The 22,395-nt window shown below is 42.5% G+C and overlaps 1 protein-coding gene across 2 annotated transcripts in view; it reads right to left on the bottom strand.

Moving 5' to 3' along the window:
- Positions 1-3,470: 3,470 nt before the first annotated feature.
- Positions 3,471-22,395, bottom strand: part of LOC115102039 (coiled-coil domain-containing protein 71-like) — a 37,940-nt gene continuing 19,015 nt past the window's right edge. For both annotated transcript variants that reach the window (XM_029621554.2, XM_065005298.1), the window contains exon 2: positions 3,471-6,029. In XM_029621554.2, the coding sequence (XP_029477414.1) occupies positions 4,950-6,002 (1,053 nt within the window). In that variant the 5' untranslated portion in view covers positions 6,003-6,029 and the 3' untranslated portion in view covers positions 3,471-4,949. The remainder of the gene's footprint in view (positions 6,030-22,395) is intronic.

Here is a 22,395-nt window from a genome sequence, read left to right as displayed (position 1 = left end):
TCCAAGTCTCCCATTTTCCAAAAACTCCCAAAATCTCCCCAGTCTCCTAAATCTCCCCAGTCTTCCCATTCTCCCAGTTACAGTCTTCCCAAATATCTCCAGTCTTCCCAAATCTCCCAGTATCCCCAGTCACCAAAATCTCCCCAGTATCCCAAATCTTCCAGTATCCCCAGTCACCAACATCTCCCCAGTCACCAAAATCTCCCCAGTATCCCAAATCTGCTACACAGCCACCCAAATCTCCAGTCTCTCCAGTCTTCCAAAACTCCGTCTCTCCAGTCTTCCAAAACTCCGTCTCTCCAGTCTTCCAAAACTCCGTCTCTCCAGTCTTCCAAAACTCCGTCTCTCCAGTCTTCCAAAACTCCGTCTCTCCAGTCTTCCAAAACTCTCCAGTCTTCCCACTCTCCCCAAATATCCTAGTTAGTCTTCCCAAACCACTCCATTCTTCCCAAATCTCCCAGTTTTCCCAAACCACTCCTTTCATCCCAAATCTCCCAGTCTTCCAAATCTGACAGTATCTCCAGTCTTCCCAGCCTCCCCAAATATCCTAGTTAGTCTTCCCAAACCACTCCATTCTTCCCAAATCTCCCAGTCTTCCAAATCTTTCAGTATTCCCAGTCACCAAAATCTCCCAGTTAGTCTCCCAAATCTCCACAGTATCCCAAATCTCGTGTTACACAGCCTCCCAAATCTCCCCGTCTCCCCAGTGTTCCAAATTCTTCCCAAATCTCCTGTTGTCCAAAAACTCACCAGTCTCTCAAATCTCCCCAGTCTCTCAAATCTCCCCAGTCTCTCAAATCTCCCCAGTCTCTCAAATCTCCCCAGTCTCTCAAGTCTCTCAAATCTCCCCAGTCTCTCAAATCTGCCAGTCCCCCAAAATATCCTAGTTAGTCGTCCAAATCTCACAGCCTCCCCAGTCGCCCAAATCTCACAGCCTCCCCAGTCACCCAAATCTCACAGCCTCCCCAAAATATCCTAGTTAGTCGTCCAAATCTCACAGCCTCCCCAGTCGCCCAAATCTCACAGCCTCCCCAGTCGCCCAAATCTCACAGCCTCCCCAGTCGTCCAAATCTCACAGCCTCCCCAGTCGTCCAAATCTCATAGCCTCCCCAGTCGTCCAAATCTCACAGCCTCCCCAGTCGTCCTAATCTCACAGCCTCCCCAGTCGTCCAAATCTCACAGCCTCCCCAGTCGTCCAAATCTCACAGCCTCCCCAGTCGTCCAAATCTCACAGCCTCCCCAGTCGTCCAAATCCCAGTCTCCCCACTCTCCCAAATCCCAGTCTCCCCACTCTCCCAAATCCCAGTCTCCCTAGTCTTCCAAATCTCAGTCTCCCCAGTCTTCCAAATCTCAGTCTCCCCAGTCTCCCAAATCTCAGTCTCCCCAGTCATCCCAAATCTCCCCAGTCATCCCAAATCTCACCAGTAATCCCGAATCTCCCCAGAATTGCCGAATCTCCCAAGTCTCCCCATCGCCCCAGTCTCCCCATCGCCCAAATGGATTCTTAGTCTTGCTGCTTCTATACTTAGGTATTCACATCCACACCACCAGCAATGGTCACAGTGCAGCCAGCCTGAGAGGTACATATGTTTGAGGAAAGCTGTGTCCGGCGTAATCAATAAACAGCACTCACCCATCTCAGCTGTTAGACTAGGCTTCTCCTGTCAGTGCTCACTACCTGTAGATCAACGGGCGGTGGTGGACAAAACCCCTAGATAATGTTAAAGATTGAAAAACTCAGCTAACACAGAACTGGGAAAACCTCAGCTCACACAGAACTGATTAGGGTTTTCATTCAGAGACAACTCTTTCACACCAGAGTTAGTCCCGACAGCTCTCATTCACTCAGTACTTAACAGTAATATCTCATCTAAATTTCAATCCTGTTATTATTCCAAATGTAATTTGTTGAACTCAGCTTCCCACTTACCTAAATTACAAATATCTTAGAACTAATAATATAAAATAAAATGTGCTCAAAAACACCTTGTGCAATTACCAGTGGCTACAGACCACAGACACTTATAAATGCCTAGACATCTGTCAGCGGGGCTTTTCCATGGTAGCGTTACTTGCCCTCACTCTAGTCTGGTCTATGAGACAAGCTCTAGCCTTCTTAAGACTAATAGTACCTTCATTTTTGTTTAGTTTTACAAAACATTTGTATTTTTAAATATTTTAAATTGACTTACTGAAATTCAGTTGCAGTGTCCCTCAATTGTCCACGGATGATGCGTCCCCTCCTGGGCAGCTCGCAGTAAGGGTGCTTGTCTGTTGGTCAGACAGGAATTTCCCCTCACGCTTTATAAAGTGCACCAACGGTTTTCCCTCGCAGGCCCTCACTGAAAAACTCCGCAGGCAGAACCAATAATTTAGTTTGTGATGCCAAATTGTCAGGGAAATCACCAGGGACACCTGAAGTCAATCTTAAATTAATCATTCTTTATTAACAGCAAGCTGGAGCGGTTTCAACAAACTCAATGCACCATAGTACACTCCACGTCAGTCAAGAGCTCCAACAGGGCAGTCCAGTTAGTTCTTATATACTGCTTAAACAGACAAATTATATTCGCATGAGTTACATTATTCATAAAATCACCATTAACTTTTGGTGCAAACATGTGAGCGACCAATACCTCATGAGGCTTCCCTCCAAGCTAAGACCTTGAAACTGAGATATCCGTCCTCAAAACAATGTTCTGGGCTTACAAAATTGCCAATAATGATGAGGATTCTCCCAGGCACGGTCAGTCACTTGCATGAACTCAGTCAAATTGGTTATTAGAAAAGCAAACATTTCCCTTCACACTGCTATTGACCAACTGGGTTCAAACCCACGTCTCCTGTGTGTCACAAGACTATGTAGGCTTAAGTCTGTCTAGGATTTAGCTTGAACGAACGTAACTATTCAGTTTTCAGGCAAAAGTACCAGTCATTGGGCGTCCCGAGTAGCGCACCAGTCTAAAGCACTGCAGTGCTTGAGGCATCACTACAGACCCGGGTTTGATTCCGGGCTGTGTGGCAGCCGACCGCGACCGGGAGACAAGAGGCAACGCACAATTGGGCCAGCGTCGCCCGGGTTAGGGGAGGGTATGGCCGGCTGGGATGTCCTTGTCCCATTTCGCTCTAGCAACTCCTGTGTTGGGCCGGGCACATGCACACTGACACGGTTGCCAGTTGTACGTTGTTTCCTCCGACACATTGGTGCGGCTGGCTTCTCGGTTAAGCAAGCAGTGTGTCAAGAAGCAATACGGCTTGGCAGGGTAGTGTTTCGGAGGACGCATGGCTCTCGACCTTCGTACGGGAGTTGCAGCGACGGGACAAGACTAACTACCAATTGGATATCACGAAATTGGGGGTGGGGAAGGGGGTAAAAGTAAAGAAATAAAAAGGTACTAGTCATCACACAAACATGGTTATGAGTATAATGACCCATTATTAAAATGTAAATGCCAGGTAATCCAGAGAAAGAAGTGGTCAAAATGCTTTATTTTACAGTTCAACAGTAATTCCCAACACACAATGACCATAACATGTTAACAGATGTCTTTGTTAAGAGTATCATTGTGGTTCATACAAAAAGTTTTTAAAAAAGTTGTTTTTTTAAATAGATATAAATTAAGCTACATTGAACATGAAATGTATCTCTACCTCTTCACAAACCTAAAAGTGCCTCAGACATTTTGTTCAAAGCATGTGTGATTTAGAATATGTAGCTAACAGAAACAACATTCTCAGTTGGGGGAGAAGGAGAAAAAAAAGAAAAGAAAGTGCAATTGAGAAGCACCAAAAATATACATTTGGCACATGAAAATCAAAGCAAGCAAAATATAACCCAACGCAAAAAAAGCTTTAGTCTGCCTTCAATTGAGAATGGAAAGGTCAAGGACGGATAAATCAAATCAGTTGAACCTAATGGAGAGTTGGATACTTGAATAAAAGAAACCAACTGGCATACTTCCTCCAATTACAGAAAAAAACAAGGTCCAAATATCAAATTTCAAAGCTAGAAAATGCTTTAGGAATAGTTCTAAATGTCAGATAATACACAATATAGGCTAGAGCGTTTCCTCCAGAGGCTTTAAAAACACTGAAAATTCATAAGGCCATGTAAATTCTTCTACAAATTAAATGCAGATAATGGAATAAAATGCCTTAAACTTTGTACAAATGAGAATAAAAGCCATAAAATGTTAACAAATAGCTAGGATCTCTTAACTGTCATGTCCAAAAAAGAAAAAACTACCTTTATAACACATCAGGAAAACATACCATGTCAATTGCCCCTTTAATCCAACATACAGTAGAAATGACATGACTAAAAAGTGATGTATATAAAATATCTGTAATATTCTAGCAAATGAATGCTGCATAGTTATACATGACATGGCTTCATTATCAGATGTTTGTATCATTTTTAAAACAGATGAATGAAATTTCACAGTGTCCCAAAAACACACATGTAAAGAAGGATATACTGCAGGTACAACTCATATGGGGACAGCCATTGTGCCTCACACTTCACCATTCCATCACTCAACAGTCAAGGGGCAGTCTATAGTATGTGCAGTGTAAACAAAAAACTTTAAACCATATTTTGGGATGTTTAGGCAATAACCCAGCGTCCCCTTATCTAAACATATTAACAAAGAAATAGGATTTTCCAAATCTCCAAAAAGCCTCCCAAACAATCCCAATACTCCCAAGCTGAACACAGCTAAAAGACAAAGCACTGCCTTGATGAGATGCAACAAACTGATGAAATTTACATGGAGGACAAAAGGACTTTAAGGATGTGTTCACACAGACCAATTAAAAATATTTTTCCCCCGCAATTATTGGTCTTTTGGCCAATCTGATCAGATCTTTGTCAATATTTGGGTTTAAAAAACAATTTTAAAAAACAATTGGGCTGCCTGTGTAAACGCAGCCAAAGATATTATGGCCGGTCACATTGGGTAGGCAATAAGTGGTTGAATCTCTATGACCGGTGACAGGTTAACTCGCAGTATTTTCTGGGCTTTCCTCCTCACCTCCTCATCGGTGATCGAGTCATCAACCTTGATCACCTTGAACCTCAGGTTGTTCTCACTCAGTCTAAGGTCTTCAGACTGCTCTTTGACCAGCCAGACCTCATTTCTGGGCCTCTTCACACAGAGTTTGTCTTCAGCCTCGTCAGTCCTTTTCCTTTTCTGGTCCCTCCAGCAAGGCATTCCGTTGCATTCCTTCAAAACCCGGTCGTTTTGCAGTATGGCAGGCACTCCGATGATATTGACTGGGCAGGGCAAAAAGTTCACTCTCCTCAAAGTGACTGATTTTGCTAAGTTTCCGGTACCTTCCGAAGGCTGTACTTGGGTACCTGTTAGAGATAGTGGTCGATGAGAGTTGGGCACAGTCACCTCTCCTGACCATACACCTGTGTGGAACTGCAGTCTCGCTGTGTGGCCTGTAGAGGGTCCAGTGATGTTGGTCAGTCTTATGTATGACTGCATCTGAACAGGCACAACAGCCAAGGTTGGTGGTTGAGAGAGGACAGTCTGTTTGAGAGACTCCTTTGACAGATTTGTCAAAATAATTGTGGGTTGATTCTTCAGGACAACTTTTGCTGCTGCACTTAACAAAGAATAGTTGATTTCAGTCTTCTTGCCATGGGGTTTTCTACCCTTCTTTTTGCCAGGCTTTTGAACCTTTGAGACAGCAATGTCCAGTGTGCTCTGTGTCTTTATTACAGGCCTCAGTACTGCAGTACAAGACCTGTAACCATAAACATCTTTGCTTTTAAGTACAGTAGGCTTGTGACCTTCATCTTTGAGTCCCTCAATAAAAGTGGCCAGTTCTTTCTCAGTATCGAAAAGGTCTTTTGACATAGGACTGAACGCTTTCAGAGTCTCCAGTAGAGTAGTTTGGCCAGCGGAGTTGAAACGTGACCATGACTGGACAACCTTCTCTGTGGCTTCCTTACAATTCATGGCATATACCATCTGTTCTGTAATCTGTAGCATTGGTGATATTGGCGTCCGAGATCAGCCCTGTGGGCAAAAAGAGAATAAACAGTCATAAAAATGTAGACTTCATACTTAACTTCTGTAAATCATTGACATGCAAAACCCTGGATAAGGGAAATCTCAGGTTAAGGTTTCTGATCAAGTAGGCTAACCCAACATTCAACGTACCACCAAAGTGACTACAAACAAAGCTGTATTCATAATCTTGCTGGAGAGGGAGACCTACAAACTCTGAAAAATGTTTTGTTACATCAGTAAAAAAAAAAATTAAAAAAGGTTTTTAAAAGAGCTCTGTCTATTTTAACAGATTCAAAACAACCATGGGTGACTAACATTAGCTCAAATTCAGTGAGGCAATTTCCACCATAGACTTGGACAAATGATAAATTGACAATTCCAACTGGAATTAATTTTTACAGATCGAGCATTCTTATTCAAATTAGCCCTAAAAAGCACAAGACATAACAAAATTCCTGTCATATTTAATCTGAGAAAATGTCAAATTTGGAGAATGAGAGTTTGCCCCTCGATTGTTTTTGTTCAGATCTGATGGGCAGTCTCCTCTGCCACAAAAACAGGTTATGACCTTTGTCACATAAAGTAGGATAGCTTTTGATTCAACTTACGGTGGATGCGGCATTTCAAAACGGAATGCAGAAACAGGAATAACTTTGCATTGCTTTGCTGCAAGTTTGCGTCTTGTGCGGCAGCTATACCGCTGCAGTACAGACCGCTTCCATTGAAAAGGTCATTCATTAAGTAGGTTAGCAAGCCAATGCTTATTTAGCTCAGACTGGAAGTGCCCGTGATCAGCCAGCATGCTAGCTGATCCCAAAGACAACCAGTCTTTGCGTTAACTCTAGTTTACAGTGGCTCAGAACTACCTCTAAATAGGCTTCTACAAGCTGCACTCCATTGATCTACGTGTGTGCACGTGAGTGGAGTTAGTTTTTTGGGGGCAGCAGACTCTTTTCGTTGCATTCCATCCAGAGGTGAAGTCCACCTTGTGTAGTGTATATCCTATATCCACTAGGGGGCTTGGGAGCCAGAGTAACTAACCAAGCAAGAGGGACCAAGGCACTCTTTTTGACAAACCATGGAAAACGTTTGAACTTCCGGATCAAGAGTTAAAGTATATGCCCGTTTACAAAATACTAGCCACATGTCAGGCTAGACTGGTGTTCTACGCTTTACGACACTGTTTAGCCACAGAAAAAAATGTATTTTTTGGACTTGCTAGAGCTTGAACAGGAAGAACTTGAACTGCTATTACTACTCAGGAGTATGGAGAAAATGGCAAGTTCGTTACATGACAACAACGAGAGGGGATAATAAAGAACAAACGTCTCTTGTTCAACCTATGCGAAGCATTGACGAGGAACGACATGTTCAAATCAAATTTTATTGGTCACATACACATGGTTAGCATATGTTAATGCGAGTGTAGCGAACTGCTTGTGCTTCTAGTTCCGACCGTGCAGTAGAATCTAACAATTTCACAACTACCTTGTATGTATACATACATACATACATACATACATACACACACACGTGTAAAGGAATGAATACGAACATATAAATATATGGATGAGCGATGGCCGTGCGGCATAGGCAAGATGGTGTAGAGTACAGTATATACACATATGAGATGAGTAATGTAAACATAAAGTGGCATTGTTTTAAGTGACTAGTAATACATTTATTACATCCATTCTTTTAATTATTGAAGCGGCTAGAGATTTGACATACTATGTTAGTGATGGCTGTTTAACAGTCTGATGGCCTTGAGATAGCCGTTTTTCAGTCTCTCGGTCCCAGCTTTGTTGCACCTGTGCTGACCTTGCCTTCTGGATGATAGCGGGGTGAACAGGCAGTGGCTCAGGTGGTTGATGTCCTTGATGATCTCTTCGGCCTTCCTGTGACGTCGGGTGGTAGTTTTCCCCCAGTGATGCTTTGTGCAGATCTCACTACCCTCTGGAGAGCCTTACGGTTGTGGGTGAAGCAGTTGCCGTGGGTGAAGCAGTTGCCGTACCAGGCGGTGATACAGCATGACAGAGCGCTCTCGATTGTGCATCTGTAAAAGTTTGAGAGTGTTTTTGGTGACAAGCCAAATTTCTCCAGCCTCCTGGAGGTTGAAAAGGTGCCGTTGCGCTTTCTTCCCCACACTGTCTGGGTGGACCATTTCAGTTTGTCCGTGGCGTGTACACTGAGGAAGCTTTCCACCTTCTCCACTACGGTCCCGTCGATGTGGATAGGGGGGTGCTCCCTCTGCTGTGTCCTGAAGTCCACGATCATCTCCTTTGTGATGTTGACGTTGAGTGCGAGGTTGTTTTCCTAACACCACACTCCAAGGGCCCTCTCCCCCTTCCTGTAGGCCATCCCATCGTAGTTGGTAATCAAGCCTACCACTGTAGTGTCATCTACAAACTTGATGACTGAGTTGGAGGCGTGCATGGCCACGTAGTCATGGGTGAACAGGGAGTACAGGAGAGGGCTGAGAACACACCCTTGTGGGGCCACAGTGTTGAGGATTAGCGGGGTGGAGAGGTTGTTACCTAGCCTCACCACCTGGGGGCGGCCCGTCAGAAAGTCCAGTACCCAATTGCACAGGGCGGGGTCGAGACCAAAGTTCTAGAGCTTAATGACGAGTTGAGGGCACTATGGTGTTAAATGCTGAGCTGTAATCGATTAACAGCATTCTTACATAGGTATTCCTCTTCTCCAGATGGGTTAGGGCAGTGTGATTACATCTTCTGTGGACCTATTGAGGCGGTAAGCAAATTGGAGTGGGTCTAGGGTGTCACCTGCTCACCGGACGTGCTACCTGTCCCAGACCTGCTGTTTTCAACTCTGAGAAAGCAGTAGAGATACTCTGAATGATCGGCTACGAAAAGCCAACTGACATTTACTACTGAGGTGCTGCCCTGTTGCACCCTCGACAACCACTGTGATTATTGTTGGACCCTGCTGGTCATCTAAGAACATTTTGGCCATGTTCTGTTATAATCGCCACCTGGCAAAGCCAGAAGAGGACTGGCGACCCGTTTTAATACCCAATTAAAATGAATCACTCTGTCAATTCATAAGAATCTGTATGAATCTTATTTGTATAAAATGCACAGAGACCAGTCTTAAAGTCAATCAGCAGCTTTTATTCTCGAGAGTACTGCCCATTATACATTTTACCACAGGTTATAAACTGAAAATGACGTCATTAGTTTTAGTACTAGCCCGTCTCATCTCCGCTCCAGTACAATGGCTGTATGGTTCTCACAGTCTCTCCCTATTAAGATAATTTATGAATAGAACCAAGGTCTGCCTGTGTAGATACGCATTCTAGCCAGTCTGGCTATAAGTTCATTCATTTCTACCAAGGAACAGACAGTCATTGTTCTAATTCTTGATTATATTTACACACATATTCAGTACTAGGATTATAAAGAAAATTCATACATATACAGTAATATAATAGTATTCTGATTAGTCAGTCCTGATTGAAATGTATACATAGTCATTATTGATCAAAATTCCCTTAACAACCCCTCAGCCTGGTTCTTCTCTAGGTTTCTTCCTAGGTTCTGGCATTGTAGGCTGGGTTTCTGTACAGCATTTTGTGACATCTGTTGATGTAAGAAGGGCTTTATAAATCAATCTGATTGATAGGGTGGAGGTGACCAGCCAGCTGGTCTGCGCATGCTCTGAGGACGCGGCTAGGGATGCCGGCAGCCTTGCGAGGGTTAACACGTTTAAATGTTTTACTCATATTGGCTGCGGTGAAGGAGAGCAGGTTATGGTAGCGGGCCATGTCAGTGGCACTGTATTGTCCTCAAAGCGAGCAAGGAAGTTGTTTAGTTCGTCTGGTCGTCTTTTTGTAATCCGTGATTGAATGTAGACCCTGCCACATACATCTGAGCCGTTGAATACTGACGCTTAGCTTGTTTGATTGCCGCGGAGGGAATAGCTACACTGTATTTCGGTCATGTTTCCGGTCGCCTTGCCATGATTTAAAAGCAGTGGTTCGCACTTTCAGTTTAGCGCGAATGCTGCCATCAATCCAGAGTTTCTGGTTAGGGAAGGCTTTAATCGTCACCGTGGGTACAACATCACAAATGCACTTGCTTATAAACTCAATACATCAATGTTATTGTCTGAGGCTATCCAGAACATATCCACGTGATCGAAGCAATCTTGAAGGGTGGAATCAGATTGCTCAGGTCTGTTCAACGCGGGTCTGACTACGGACGTTTCCTGTTTTAGTTTCTGTATATAGACAGGGAGCAACAAAAAATGGAGTCGGTCAGATTTGCCGAAAGGAGGACGAGCTTTGTATGCGTCGCGGAAGTTAGAGTAGCAATGATCCAGAATGCTGCCAGCCCGGGTCGCACATGCTGACATCATTTAGGAAGTCTTATCATCAGATTATCTTTGTTAAAATCCCCAGCTAAAATAAATGCAGCCCCAGGATGTGGTTTCCAGTTTACATAAAGTCCATTTCTTCCAGGGCCGTCGAAGTGTTTGATTGGGGGGGATACACACGGCTGTGGTTATAGTGGAAGAGAATTCTCTTAGTAGATAATGCGGCATTTGATTGTAAGGAATTCTAGGTCAGGTGAAAAAAAAGGACTTGAGTTGCTGTATGTTATGATCACACAAAGACTAGTTAATCATAAGGCATACACCCCCGCCCTTCTTACCAGTCAGATGTTTGTTTGTTGGCGCGATGTGTGAAGAAACCAGGTGGCTGTACCGACTCTGATAACGTATCCCGAGCGAGCCATGTTTCCATGAAACAGAACGTTACAATCTCTACAACCATTGATCGGATTTCGTCTACCTTGTTGTCAAGGAGTGGTGGGCGATGTGCCCATCTACGGAGCCTGACCAGAAGACTGCTCCGCCTGCCCTTTGAGGCGTTGTTGTTTTTGGGTCGCCTGCCGGGAACTGATCCATTGTCCTGGGTGGTGGACCAAACAGAGGATCCGCTTCGGGAAAGTCGTAATGTTGGTAAGTTAACGTTGCTCTTATATCCAATAGTTCCTCCTGGCTGTATGTAATGAGACTTAAGATTTCCTGGGGTAACAGTGTAAGAAATGCATTTAAAAAACTACTGCATAGTTATCTAAGAGCGTGAAGCGAGGCGACCATCTCTGCCGGTGCCATGTTGAAAGGTGTTCACAACTTTCGGATGTCTGTTGCACGATTTTACGACTTCCTTCACTGGCTTGCCCCTCACATCTCGCAGAAGAAAAAACTCACAGCTTACCCGTAAGGGCTGCAGAAAGTCTGTCTGTGACCTTTCGGTTTTTGGCGAGCGGCAGCACACCAAGTATTGCTGCGAGTTGTAACTCATAAGCTAGGAATGTTTCTGCCATCGTCACAGAAGTGTGCCAGACTATCTGGCATGTCCCGACGGAGGAGTGTGTTGCTTATCCCTCCATGGCACACTGGGCAGATTGAGGATTGTTGGACAGAAAACATGTTCGGTTCTGGCATCCGGCAAACCTGGGCAGCGATTACTACAACGGCTTTTTGCCAATGGTCCTCATGGCAGTCTGCTATGCAAGGTACGAACCATATCCAGGTAGGATACGCTAAATACATGTCACTATACACATACAACAATTATACCAATAGATGTTGATATGCTTCACATAAAAGTGATCTGGCATCCCCATAAGAGGATGGGGGCCTATGTCCAAAGCATAGGCTACACAGTTGTTACAGTACACATATGATAGTATTGTACAGGAACATGAAGGCTATGGAAACACTTATTTTATTCAAGGTTTCATCTCATCTGGCCTTGATGCCGAGAAGATCTACAACTACCGCCACTCAAAATCCAAAAGAATTTCAGAGAACTGGTTTGGGATCCTTGCTGCAAGATGAAGGATCCTGGGACAAGCCCTCGAGGTTCCCCCGGAGAAAGCGGAGACCATTGTGAAGGCCTGCGTGGCCTTCCACAACTAATGTAGACCACAGACTGACAACACAGATTCATCAACAGGGTAGATCCAGTCCACACCCACTGTGGACTTGCTTCCAGGAGAGTGATACAAGGGGACACCAGCTTCCCAGACCTAAGAAACATGTCAGCATAGAGGGAAAACAATTGTGTGCAACAACCTCAAGGACTACATCCTCACACCAGCAGGTCAAGTGTCTTTTCAGGATGCCATCATGCGTGGCACCCTACAGTAAATGTAGTTTGGGAAAATGTGCACTCATGTCATCTAGTTGATTACTGTTTGTGTCATATGTGAGCTACACACGGGTGTTGCATTTTTTCTTATTCACAATAAAGAGTACTATAATTACAGTCACTTCATCCTTGTTTTAGTTTTTCATATTTTAACCTTGTGTTGTGTATTGGCCTTTCCTGCTATACAAAATGGGTGAGAATGGCTGTCCACCTTTAGAGGATAAGGCTAGACCCTCGGGACATTAACCTCATGTACAACCTTGTGTTATCTAGATGGTCATGTGTAGTGGCCTTTCAATGGAGACCTTCCTGCTTTGGTACATGGGTATCCAGCTGTAGACAATAAGGACAGATCATCCAAAACATTAACCTTATCTACATAGTTAACTTTTACTGCTTTGTACATGATCCGAGTAATATTTTCTGCCAAAAGTACATTTGCATACCTTTAACTGAACTACCCATCCCGGATACGGGTTTGAATTCGACAACATACGGTGTTCGCCAAAAATAATCATATTAAACATTCCTGAAAATACAAGTGTCTCACATGCTTCAAAAGCCTAGAATCTTGCTAATCCAACTGCGTTGTCATATTAAAAAAAACTATTAATTGCGAAAGAATACGCTGCGATTATCTGAGCACAGACCCCCATATCAAACTACTTGTTCAACCAGCACTTGCGTAACATAATCACAAACTGCATTGAAATAAATTGTTGACCTTTGAAGATCTTGCTCTGGTTGCAATCCCAAGGATCATTGTTACACAATGAATGGTCTTTTGTTCGGTTAAATCTATTTTTTATAGCCTAACACAAAACATTTTGTGAACGCTTATCTCGTTGAATTTCGTGTCATTCAATTTTCGACCTAACATCCAACGTAAATAGACAGACTTTCCCTGACTTTATCCAGTCATGTTTGGTTTCCTTGCTGTCAACTGTCAACTGTTTGTAACACAACCAAACCTGATGGGTCATTTTGCGGGACGTATTGACCCGGAAAAAACGATTGGAAGACAACAATTGACGAGCCCATTGTGCACCAATTATATGACCACAGTCTCGTTGATTGACTGTATTTTAACCCAATGACCACTGATCGTCTTGAAATCTAGCTGGGTAGATAGCCAATGAGCAGAGGTAAACGGCAATATCCCATGGTTCTTCGTTGTAAGACAAACCTTTCCATTGAGGACCGTTCTTTCGCCATTGCCAATTCAACCGTGAAGGAGCAGTATTTCGGTGACTTGCATCTTCAGCTGTTTATTTATCCAACATCATGGCGAATAAGTCAAAGAAAGCTAATTCTAAGACTAGATATACGAATGTAGAAACAATTTTAGAGGAAATTGATCGTGGAAGTGAGATATCTGCTTTTTGAAGACTCCATTAGCTCCCATAGCTTTGATTCTGAAACTGAGGCATATTTTTTGAACGGAGAGGACATTGTTTTGGACTAGTAAGTTGCTCTCATGCTAATGCAGTTGTTTGAAATTAATATAAAATATTACTTGTGATTGTTTTTACATTTTATTTGCAATATATAAAGATGTAATGAAATGGGTAAGGTACACATTAGCTAGTCATTGTGAGTGAGGGTCTGTTTGTATGAGAACGACCATAGCCTATGTCTGTCTATACATACACACACATATACAGTGCCTTGCGAAAGTATTCGGCCCCCTTGAACTTTGCGACCTTTTGCCACATTTCAGGCTTCAAACATAAAGATATAAAACTGTATTTTTTTGTGAAGAATCAACAACAAGTGAGACACAATCATGAAGTGGAACCACATTTATTGGATATTTCAAACTTTAACAAATCAAAAACTGAAAAATTATTCAGCCCCTTTACTTTCAGTGCAGCAAACTCTCTCCAGAAGTTCAGTGAGGATCTCTGAATGATCCAATGTTGACCTAAATGACTAATGATGATAAATACAATCCACCTGTGTGTAATCAAGTCTCCGTATAAATGCACCTGCACTGTGATAGTCTCAGAGGTCTGTTAAAATACATACACACACACACAAATGGTATGGTGTAGAATGTAAACCCATACATCTCAACACAGCCAGCATGCTTCCTCCAATCAGTCTACATTAGAGGGAGCATGGTCTACCAGCTGCTGCTCCACCCCACATGAAATAGCCTATGAGGCAGGCCCACAACAATGGCCAAAGTGAAATGGAACAGCACTTTATGTTCCCTGTACTTATATATATATATATATATATAATGTTTTTTATACCCGTTGATACAGGGCTCATATGTGAAACTATTCTAACTGAAAATTATTCCACAGTGGCACTGACTCCGACTAGAAAGCCCTTCCTCTCACAGAAAGCCTTCAGAGAGCAGCTCATCAAGGAGCTTGCTGGCTACAGCACCACTGCACCAAGCCCTGTCCCTTCTGCTCCTGCCACAAGTGTTCATCATGGATGTGCCTAAGGGCCAAAATTGGATTAGATTTGGGTATGTCTTCAGGCGGAAATTGCACAAAGTAGGGGGGTAGCTCTAAGAGTCGCAGACATACGCTTCCCCTGGCTCAGGCCATCCCCCCACAAAACACACAACCATAAGTTGATTGATTAATTGGAGGCAGCTTGTGTCAATTAAAAAACATTTCCTAGGATTTTCTACCTGAAACGCCTGTGGATAATGCTGTAAATAAAAAAGAAAAGCAAAGTGCCTCAAAAGCACGGCACCAATTAGAGATCGACACGGTTATTTGAATATGCGAACAGACGTTAGTATTCGATGACTTGAGTTACTGAGATATTTTGGGGGCCTATTTTTAACAATGAAAAAGCAGTCTACATTACATTTTCCTTTTGAGCTATATATATCGCGTCAAAAGTTGACACCTACTCAGTCAAGGTTCTTTTTTTATTCTACATTGTAGAAGACATAACATATGGAATCATGTAACTAAAAAAAAGTTAAGAATCTAAAATGAATTTTTATTTGTTAATGTAGCCACCCTTTGCACGCTCTTCAAATTGTATTTGTCACATGCGCCAAATACAACACCTTAGTGAACTGCTTTACAAGCCCTTAACCAACAACGCAGTTAAGTAAAAATAATGAAAAGAGCAGCAGTAAAATAACAGTAGCGAGGCTATATAGAAGGGTTAATGTGCAGGGGCACAGGGTAGTCAACGTAATATGTACATGTAGGTAGAGCTAAAATGACTGTGCATACAGTGCTTTGCGAAAGTATTCGCCCCCCTTGAACTTTGCGACCTTTTGCCACATTTCAGGCTTCAAACATAAAGATATAAAACTGTATTTTTTTGTGAAGAATCAACAACAAGTGGGACACAATCATGAAGTGGAACGACATGACATTTATTGGATATTTCAAACTTTTTTAACAAATCAAAAACTGAAAAATTGGGCGTGCAAAATTATTCAGCCCCTTTACTTTCAGTGCAGCAAACTCCCTCCAGAAGTTCAGTGAGGATCTCTGAATGATCCAATGTTGACCTAAATGACTAATGATGATAAATACAATCCACCTGTGTGTAATCAAGTCTCCGTATAAATGCACCTGCACTGTGATAGTCTCAGAGGTCCGTTAAAAGCGCAGAGAGCATCATGAAGAACAAGGAACACACCAGGCAGGTCCGAGATACTGTTGTGAAGAAGTTTAAAGCCGGATTTGGATACAAAAATATTTCCCAAGCTTTAAACATCCCAAGGAGCACTGTGCAAGCGATAATATTGAAATGGAAGGAGTATCAGACCACTGCAAATCTACCAAGACCTGGCCGTCCCTCTAAACTTTCAGCTCATACAAGGAGAAGACTGCTCAGAGATGCAGCCAAGAGGCCCATGATCACTCTGGATGAACTGCAGAGATCTACAGCTGAGGTGGGAGACTCTGTCCATAGGACAACAATCAGTCTTATATTGCACAAATCTGGCCTTTATGGAAGAGTGGCAAGAAGAAAGCATTTTCTTAAAGATATCCATAAAAAGTGTCGTTTAAAGTTTGCCACAAGCCACCTGGGAGACACACCAAACATGTGGAAGAAGGTGCTCTGGTCAGATGAAACCAAAATTGAACTTTTTGGCAACAATGCAAAACGTTATGTTTGGCGTAAAAGCAACACAGCTCATCACCCTGAACACACCATCCCCACTGTCAAACATGGTGGTGGCAGAATCATGGTTTGGGCCTGCTTTTCTTCAGCAGGGACAGGGAAGATGGTTAAAATGGATGGGAAGAAGGATGGAGCCAAATACAGGACCATTCTGGAAGAAAACCTGATGGAGTCTGCAAAAGACCTGAGACTGGGACGGAGATTTGTCTTCCAACAAGACAATGATCCAAAACATAAAGCAAAATCTACAATGGAATGGTTCAGAAATAAACATATCCAGGTGTTAGAATGGCCAAGTCAAAGTCCAGACCTGAATCCAATCGAGAATCTGTGGAAAGAACTGAAAACTGCTGTTCACAAATGCTCTCCATCCAACCTCACTGAGCTCGAGCTGTTTTGCAAGGAGGAATGGGAAAAAAAATTCAGTCTCTCGATGTGCAAAACTGATAGAGACATATCCCAAGCGACTTACAGCTGTAATCGCAGCAAAAGGTGGCGCTACAAAGTATTAACTTAAGGGGGCTGAATAATTTTGCACGCCCAATTTTTCAGTTTTTGATGTTAAAAAAGTTTGAAATATCCAATAAATGTCGTTCCACTTCATGATTGTGTCCCACTTGTTGTTGATTCTTCACAAAAAAATACAGTTTTATATCTTTATGTTTGAAGCCTGAAATGTGGCAAAAGGTCGCAAAGTTCAAGGGGGCCGAATACTTTCGCAAGGCACTGTACATAGTGAGTAGTAGCAGCATAAGGGGGGCGGGGGGAGGTGGCAATGCAAATAGTCTGGGTAGCCATTTGATTAGATGTTCAGGAGTCTTGTGTCTTGGGGGTAGAAGCTGTTGAGAAGACTCTTGGACTTAAACCTGGCACTCCGGTACCGTTTGCCCTGCATTAGAGAGAGTTTATGACTAGGTGGCTGATGTCTGCCTTCCTGACACCGCCTGGTATAGAGGTCCTGGATGGCAGGAAGCTTGGCCCCAGTGATGCACTGGGCCGTGCACACTACCCCTGTAGTAGCTTGCGGTCGGAGGCCGAGCAGTTGCCATACCAGGCAGTGCTGCAACCAGTCAGGATGCTCTCGATAGCGCAGCTGTAGAACCTTTTGAGGATCTCAAGACCCATGTCAAATCTTTTCAGTCTCCTATGGGGGAATAGGCGGTGTCATGTGCTCTTCACGACTGTCTTGGTGTGTTTGGAACATGATATTTTGTTGGTGATGTGGACGCCAAAGAACTTTAAGCTCTCAACCTTCACTACAGGCCAGTCGATGAGAATCAGAACGTGCTCGGGCCTCATTTTCCTGTAGTCCACGATCATCTCCTCGGTCTTGATCACATCGCGGAAGAGGTGGTCCTGGCACCACACTACCAGGTGGCTGACCTCTTCCCTATAGTCCATCGTTGTTAGTCATCAGGCCTACCACCGTTGTGTCGTCTGCAAACAAATGGTGTTAGAGTCATGCTTGCCAACACAGTCATGAGTGAACAGAGCCTTATGAGCCTTTTATCATCACATAAAATAAACAGATATGTATTGTATAGAGCAGAGGGAACAGTCACTAAGGTGAAGTGCTGTTCCATTCAACTCCGGCCATTGTTGTGGGCCTGCCCTCTCCTGAACAGCACCCAATGGCTATTTCATATGGAAATGGAGAGGAGTAGCAGGCGCAGTGGCCATGTGTGTTTACTGTTCTACTCCATTCCATTTGAATAAAAAAATGGAAAATATAATCTGAAAAAAAAATATATATATATATATATATATATATATATACACACAAACCAACACACCACACATTTCATTGCAATTTTATATATATATATATATATATACACACATACATACACATTTTATTATATTTCATAAAACGGCATTAGCACTTACCCGTCCAGAAGTACATCCTGTCCTTGCAGAAACAGCTCCTCAGTTCGTTTGAATCATAACACTCCAAGATTCCTCAAACAAAAAAAATCTGTCTCACTTTAACTTTAGACTTTGACTTCGCTTTTCTTGATTCGCCATGATATCTTCAATGAAATCGTTGAAACTACAACTTTCCGAAATACATCGGTGCGTAAAAAGCCTTACAGCAACTCCTCTGATCGTCAAGGCGAGAATGGAGTTCCTTGCGCGTGCGATTACAAACAAGGAATTGTGGTCCAACCCAAAACCATTACATATTGGCGTTTACCTCAGCTCATTGGCTATCTACCCAGCTAGATTTCAAGAAGATCAGTGGTCATTGGGCAGAAATATAGTCAATCAATGAAGCTTCGCTAAAATTGGTGCGTAAGAGTCATTGTTCGTTGTCTTCAAATCAGTTCACTTCGGTCAATACTCCCCACAAAAAAAAAATGACGTTTGGCTGTGTTGCAAACATCCAGAGGAATGCACTGAAACCAACCGTGACTAGATAAACGATTGTTTACGGTGTGTATTCACGTCGAATGCTCCGTAAAACAATTGATAGAGATGGAATTCACGGCACAAACTGGTTACAAAAAGTTTAGATTTAGGCTATAAAAATGGATTTTATCAAAGAAAACTGCACTTCATTTGATCACTGGGACCCTCAGGAAGAGAAATAAGAGCAAGATATCAGAATGCAAGTCATAATTTTACCTTCAGATGTGAATGTGTAAAAACTGTCATGGCGGAAAATGTTTGTTGATTGCTCTTCTCAAACAAAAGCATGGTATTTGTTCTCTGTAATAGCTATTTTATATTGGAAAACGTAGTTTGATTACCAAGATTCTAATCTTTTGAAGGGTGTAAGACACTTGTATTTTCAAGAATGTTTAATGTTACGAAGTTGTATTTTTAGTTGTCACTCTGAAATTTCCCCTGATGTTGATCCCTGTACAGCCATAACAGGTTAAAGTCCCCAGACACTAGGAGCACCGCCTCTGGATGAGCATGTTCTCGTTTGCTTTATACAGCTCATTGAGTGCAGTCTTCGCACCATCGGTTTGTCGTGGTAAATGGATAGCCATGAAAAATATAGATGAACTCTTTTGGGATAGGGGGCAGCATTTTCACTTTTGGATGAATAGCGTGCCCAGAGTTAACTGCCTCCTCTGTCCCAGATGCTAATATATGCATATTATTAGTAGTATTTGATAGAAAACACTGAAGTTTCTAAAACTGTTTGAATGATGTCTGCGAGTATAACAGAACTCATATGGCAGGCGAAAACCTGAGAAAAATCCAACCAGGAAGTGGGACGTCTGAGGTTTGTAGTTTTTCAAAGCTTGGCCTACCGGATACAGTTGGATATGGATAATGTTGCACTTCCTACGGCTTCCACTAGATGTCAAGTCTTCAGAACCGGGTTTGAGGATTCTACTATAAAGGAGGGGCTCATGAGACCTCTGAGTCAGTGGTCTGGCAGAGAGCCTTGGGTCTCATGACGCTCCCGACAGATGTACTTCTCGTTCCAGTGCTTTCTTCAGACAAAGGAATTCTCCGGTTGGAACATTGATGTTTTATGTTAAAAACATCCTAACGATTGATTCCATACATCGTTTGACATGTTTCTAAAGGACTGTAACGGAACTTTGAGTTTGTCTGGATGAAGTGCCTGCGCCTCATGAAGATGGATTACTGGGCTGAAGACGCTAAGAACATGTGGCTATTTGGACATAAATGATGGATTTTATTTATTGTCGAACTGGGATTCCTGGGAGTGCTTTCTGATGATCAAAGGTAAGTGAATATTTAGTGTTATTTCTAATGGAATGACTGAGCTAGATACCCTGACCCAACCCCCGGATTGAGCAGAGCCCTGTCTTATGAAAACCCAAATCTCACATGACATTTCATCCCATCACGAATTATTTCATATTCAAACATTTAAATTGAACAACAATTCCATGTGAATCCGATAACTCTGATGTGTAGACTTCCCACTGTAGAGTTTGTCATCTTATCATTGATGAGAATGTCTCAGATGACAACCGAACTGACATCATATTCATTAACCTCTTAAGTCGACACGCATGCGTCCCATCTAGCCATCTGGAAATGCACTACGCTAAATGCTAATAGCACTCGTTAAAACTCAAACGTTCATTAAAACACACATGCAGGGTACTGAATTAAAGCTACACTCGTTGTGAATCCAGCCAACAAGTCAGATTTTTAAAATGCTTTTCGGCGAAAGCATGAGAAGCTATTATCTGATAGCATGCAACACCCCGAAATACCTGAAGGGGACGTAAACAAAATAATTAGCATAGCCGGCGCTACACAAAACGCAGAAATAAAATATAAAACATTCATTACCTTTGACGATTTTCTTTGTTGGCACTCCTAGATGTCCCATAAACATCACTATTGGGTATTTTTTTTTATTAAATCGGTCCATATATACCCTAAATATCGATCTATGAAGAGTGTGTGATCCAGGAAAAAAAAGTTTTAAAACGCAACGTCATTTTTTAAAATTAAAGTCGCCGATAAACTTTCACAAAACACTTCGAAATACTTTTGTAATCCAACTTTAGGTATTAGTAAAAGTTAATAATCAAAATAATCAAATTGATCACGGGGCGATGTGTATTCAATAGCTCCACGTCTTGAAATCATGTTCGGAAATTTCTCATCCAAAACATCCTGTCGGAGACCGGAAGGAATGGGCTCTCTCACTCGTTTGACCAAGAAACAAAGCCCAGGCAATTGACAAGACTGGCGACATCGTGTGGAAGCTGTAGGACTTGCAATCTCAGCCCCATGTAATTTGCTTTCCAATAGACAATACATGCAAGTGGCGCATTGATATATTTTCCAGATTTGTGATCAGTTTCTTGCGCTTTTCGATGAAACACACGTTATGTTAGTCACAGCCGTGATTTAACCAGTTTTAGAAACGTCAGAGTGTTTTCTATCCACACATACTAATCATATGCATATACTATATTCCTGGCATGAGTAGCAGGACGCTGAAATGTTGCGCGATTTGTTACAGAATGTTCGAAAAAGTAGGGGGTAGACTTAACAGGTTAAGTACCACCGCATATGTTCAATTGGTCGGATTACCAGATTATCGTTTGTTTCCCCCCACCTTCTGAAGTTCCCAGAATCTCTGTTAACCAAGGGTTTGCAAATGTAACATCAGTAGGGTAGAGGAAAGGGGGGGGGGGTATTTATGACTGTCATAAACCTACCCCCAGGCCAACGTTATGACAGAGCCAACAAATAAATAAAAACTATCCTGCTAGTAGAAAAAACCCGGATAAAAATAAAATAGCCAATGTGATATGTATGGCCGGTCTGCAACGAACTTGAAACATTGTATAAAATCTTCTGGACCCCTCAAGTTACCTGCACCAGTGAGCTGGGGACAGACACAGCTGTTGGCTATTTGCGCAAAGGATAAGAAATCCGTGTTCGACTTGGGCAGGAGCTCACCGGAGTAGAGCACTGACAGATCAATGTTCTACTGCTTTTGCTCCTGTTCCTCCTATAGAATATTAGCTCAAACATATTGTGGAGCGTCTGCACTTAAATATAAAACCGCACCAGCACCCAAAATGAGTAAAGAAACCCATTTCAGTCCTGCAAAGAAAGTAAATCAGGCGGGCCTATTTTATGACATTTCCATTGGATCAGAGCATGACATTTTTCCCTTTCACACCGAGTGGTTATCAAAAAGGGAGAGCTAGAAATATTTTTCATATCATGGAGAATGACAGTTCTTCAATGTGATGTAAAAAACAGACTTAAATGTGCTTGCTGTTTGAGGTGAAGAAAACATTATTTTGAGAAGCTTCAAAGGCGTTTTAAGCCAAATCAGAAATACTATATCAGATCCAAATGGGAACATTTATATGCCTACATTTGAACACATGCCAGGAAGCCTACAGGCCTACTTCAAAATGTAAATCAGGTGGGTCCTTACAACATTGACAATAGCACCTCCAAACAAAAGACAAGAACTAAACTGAATTGACAAAACTCAAATGGATTGAAATAAACTAAAACTTGTTTCTCACAAGTTTTGCATAAGTTGTGCACTCTGCAAACAATGTGTCCATTCCAACAACGGTAAAAGGAATAATATTGAATGCA

This window comes from Oncorhynchus nerka, linkage group LG20 (genome assembly GCF_034236695.1).
Source record: "Oncorhynchus nerka isolate Pitt River linkage group LG20, Oner_Uvic_2.0, whole genome shotgun sequence".
NCBI classification, from domain to species: Eukaryota; Metazoa; Chordata; class Actinopteri; order Salmoniformes; family Salmonidae; genus Oncorhynchus; species Oncorhynchus nerka.
Note: the sequence above shows the minus strand (reverse complement) of the source record. Positions and strands in the feature narration are given on the sequence as shown.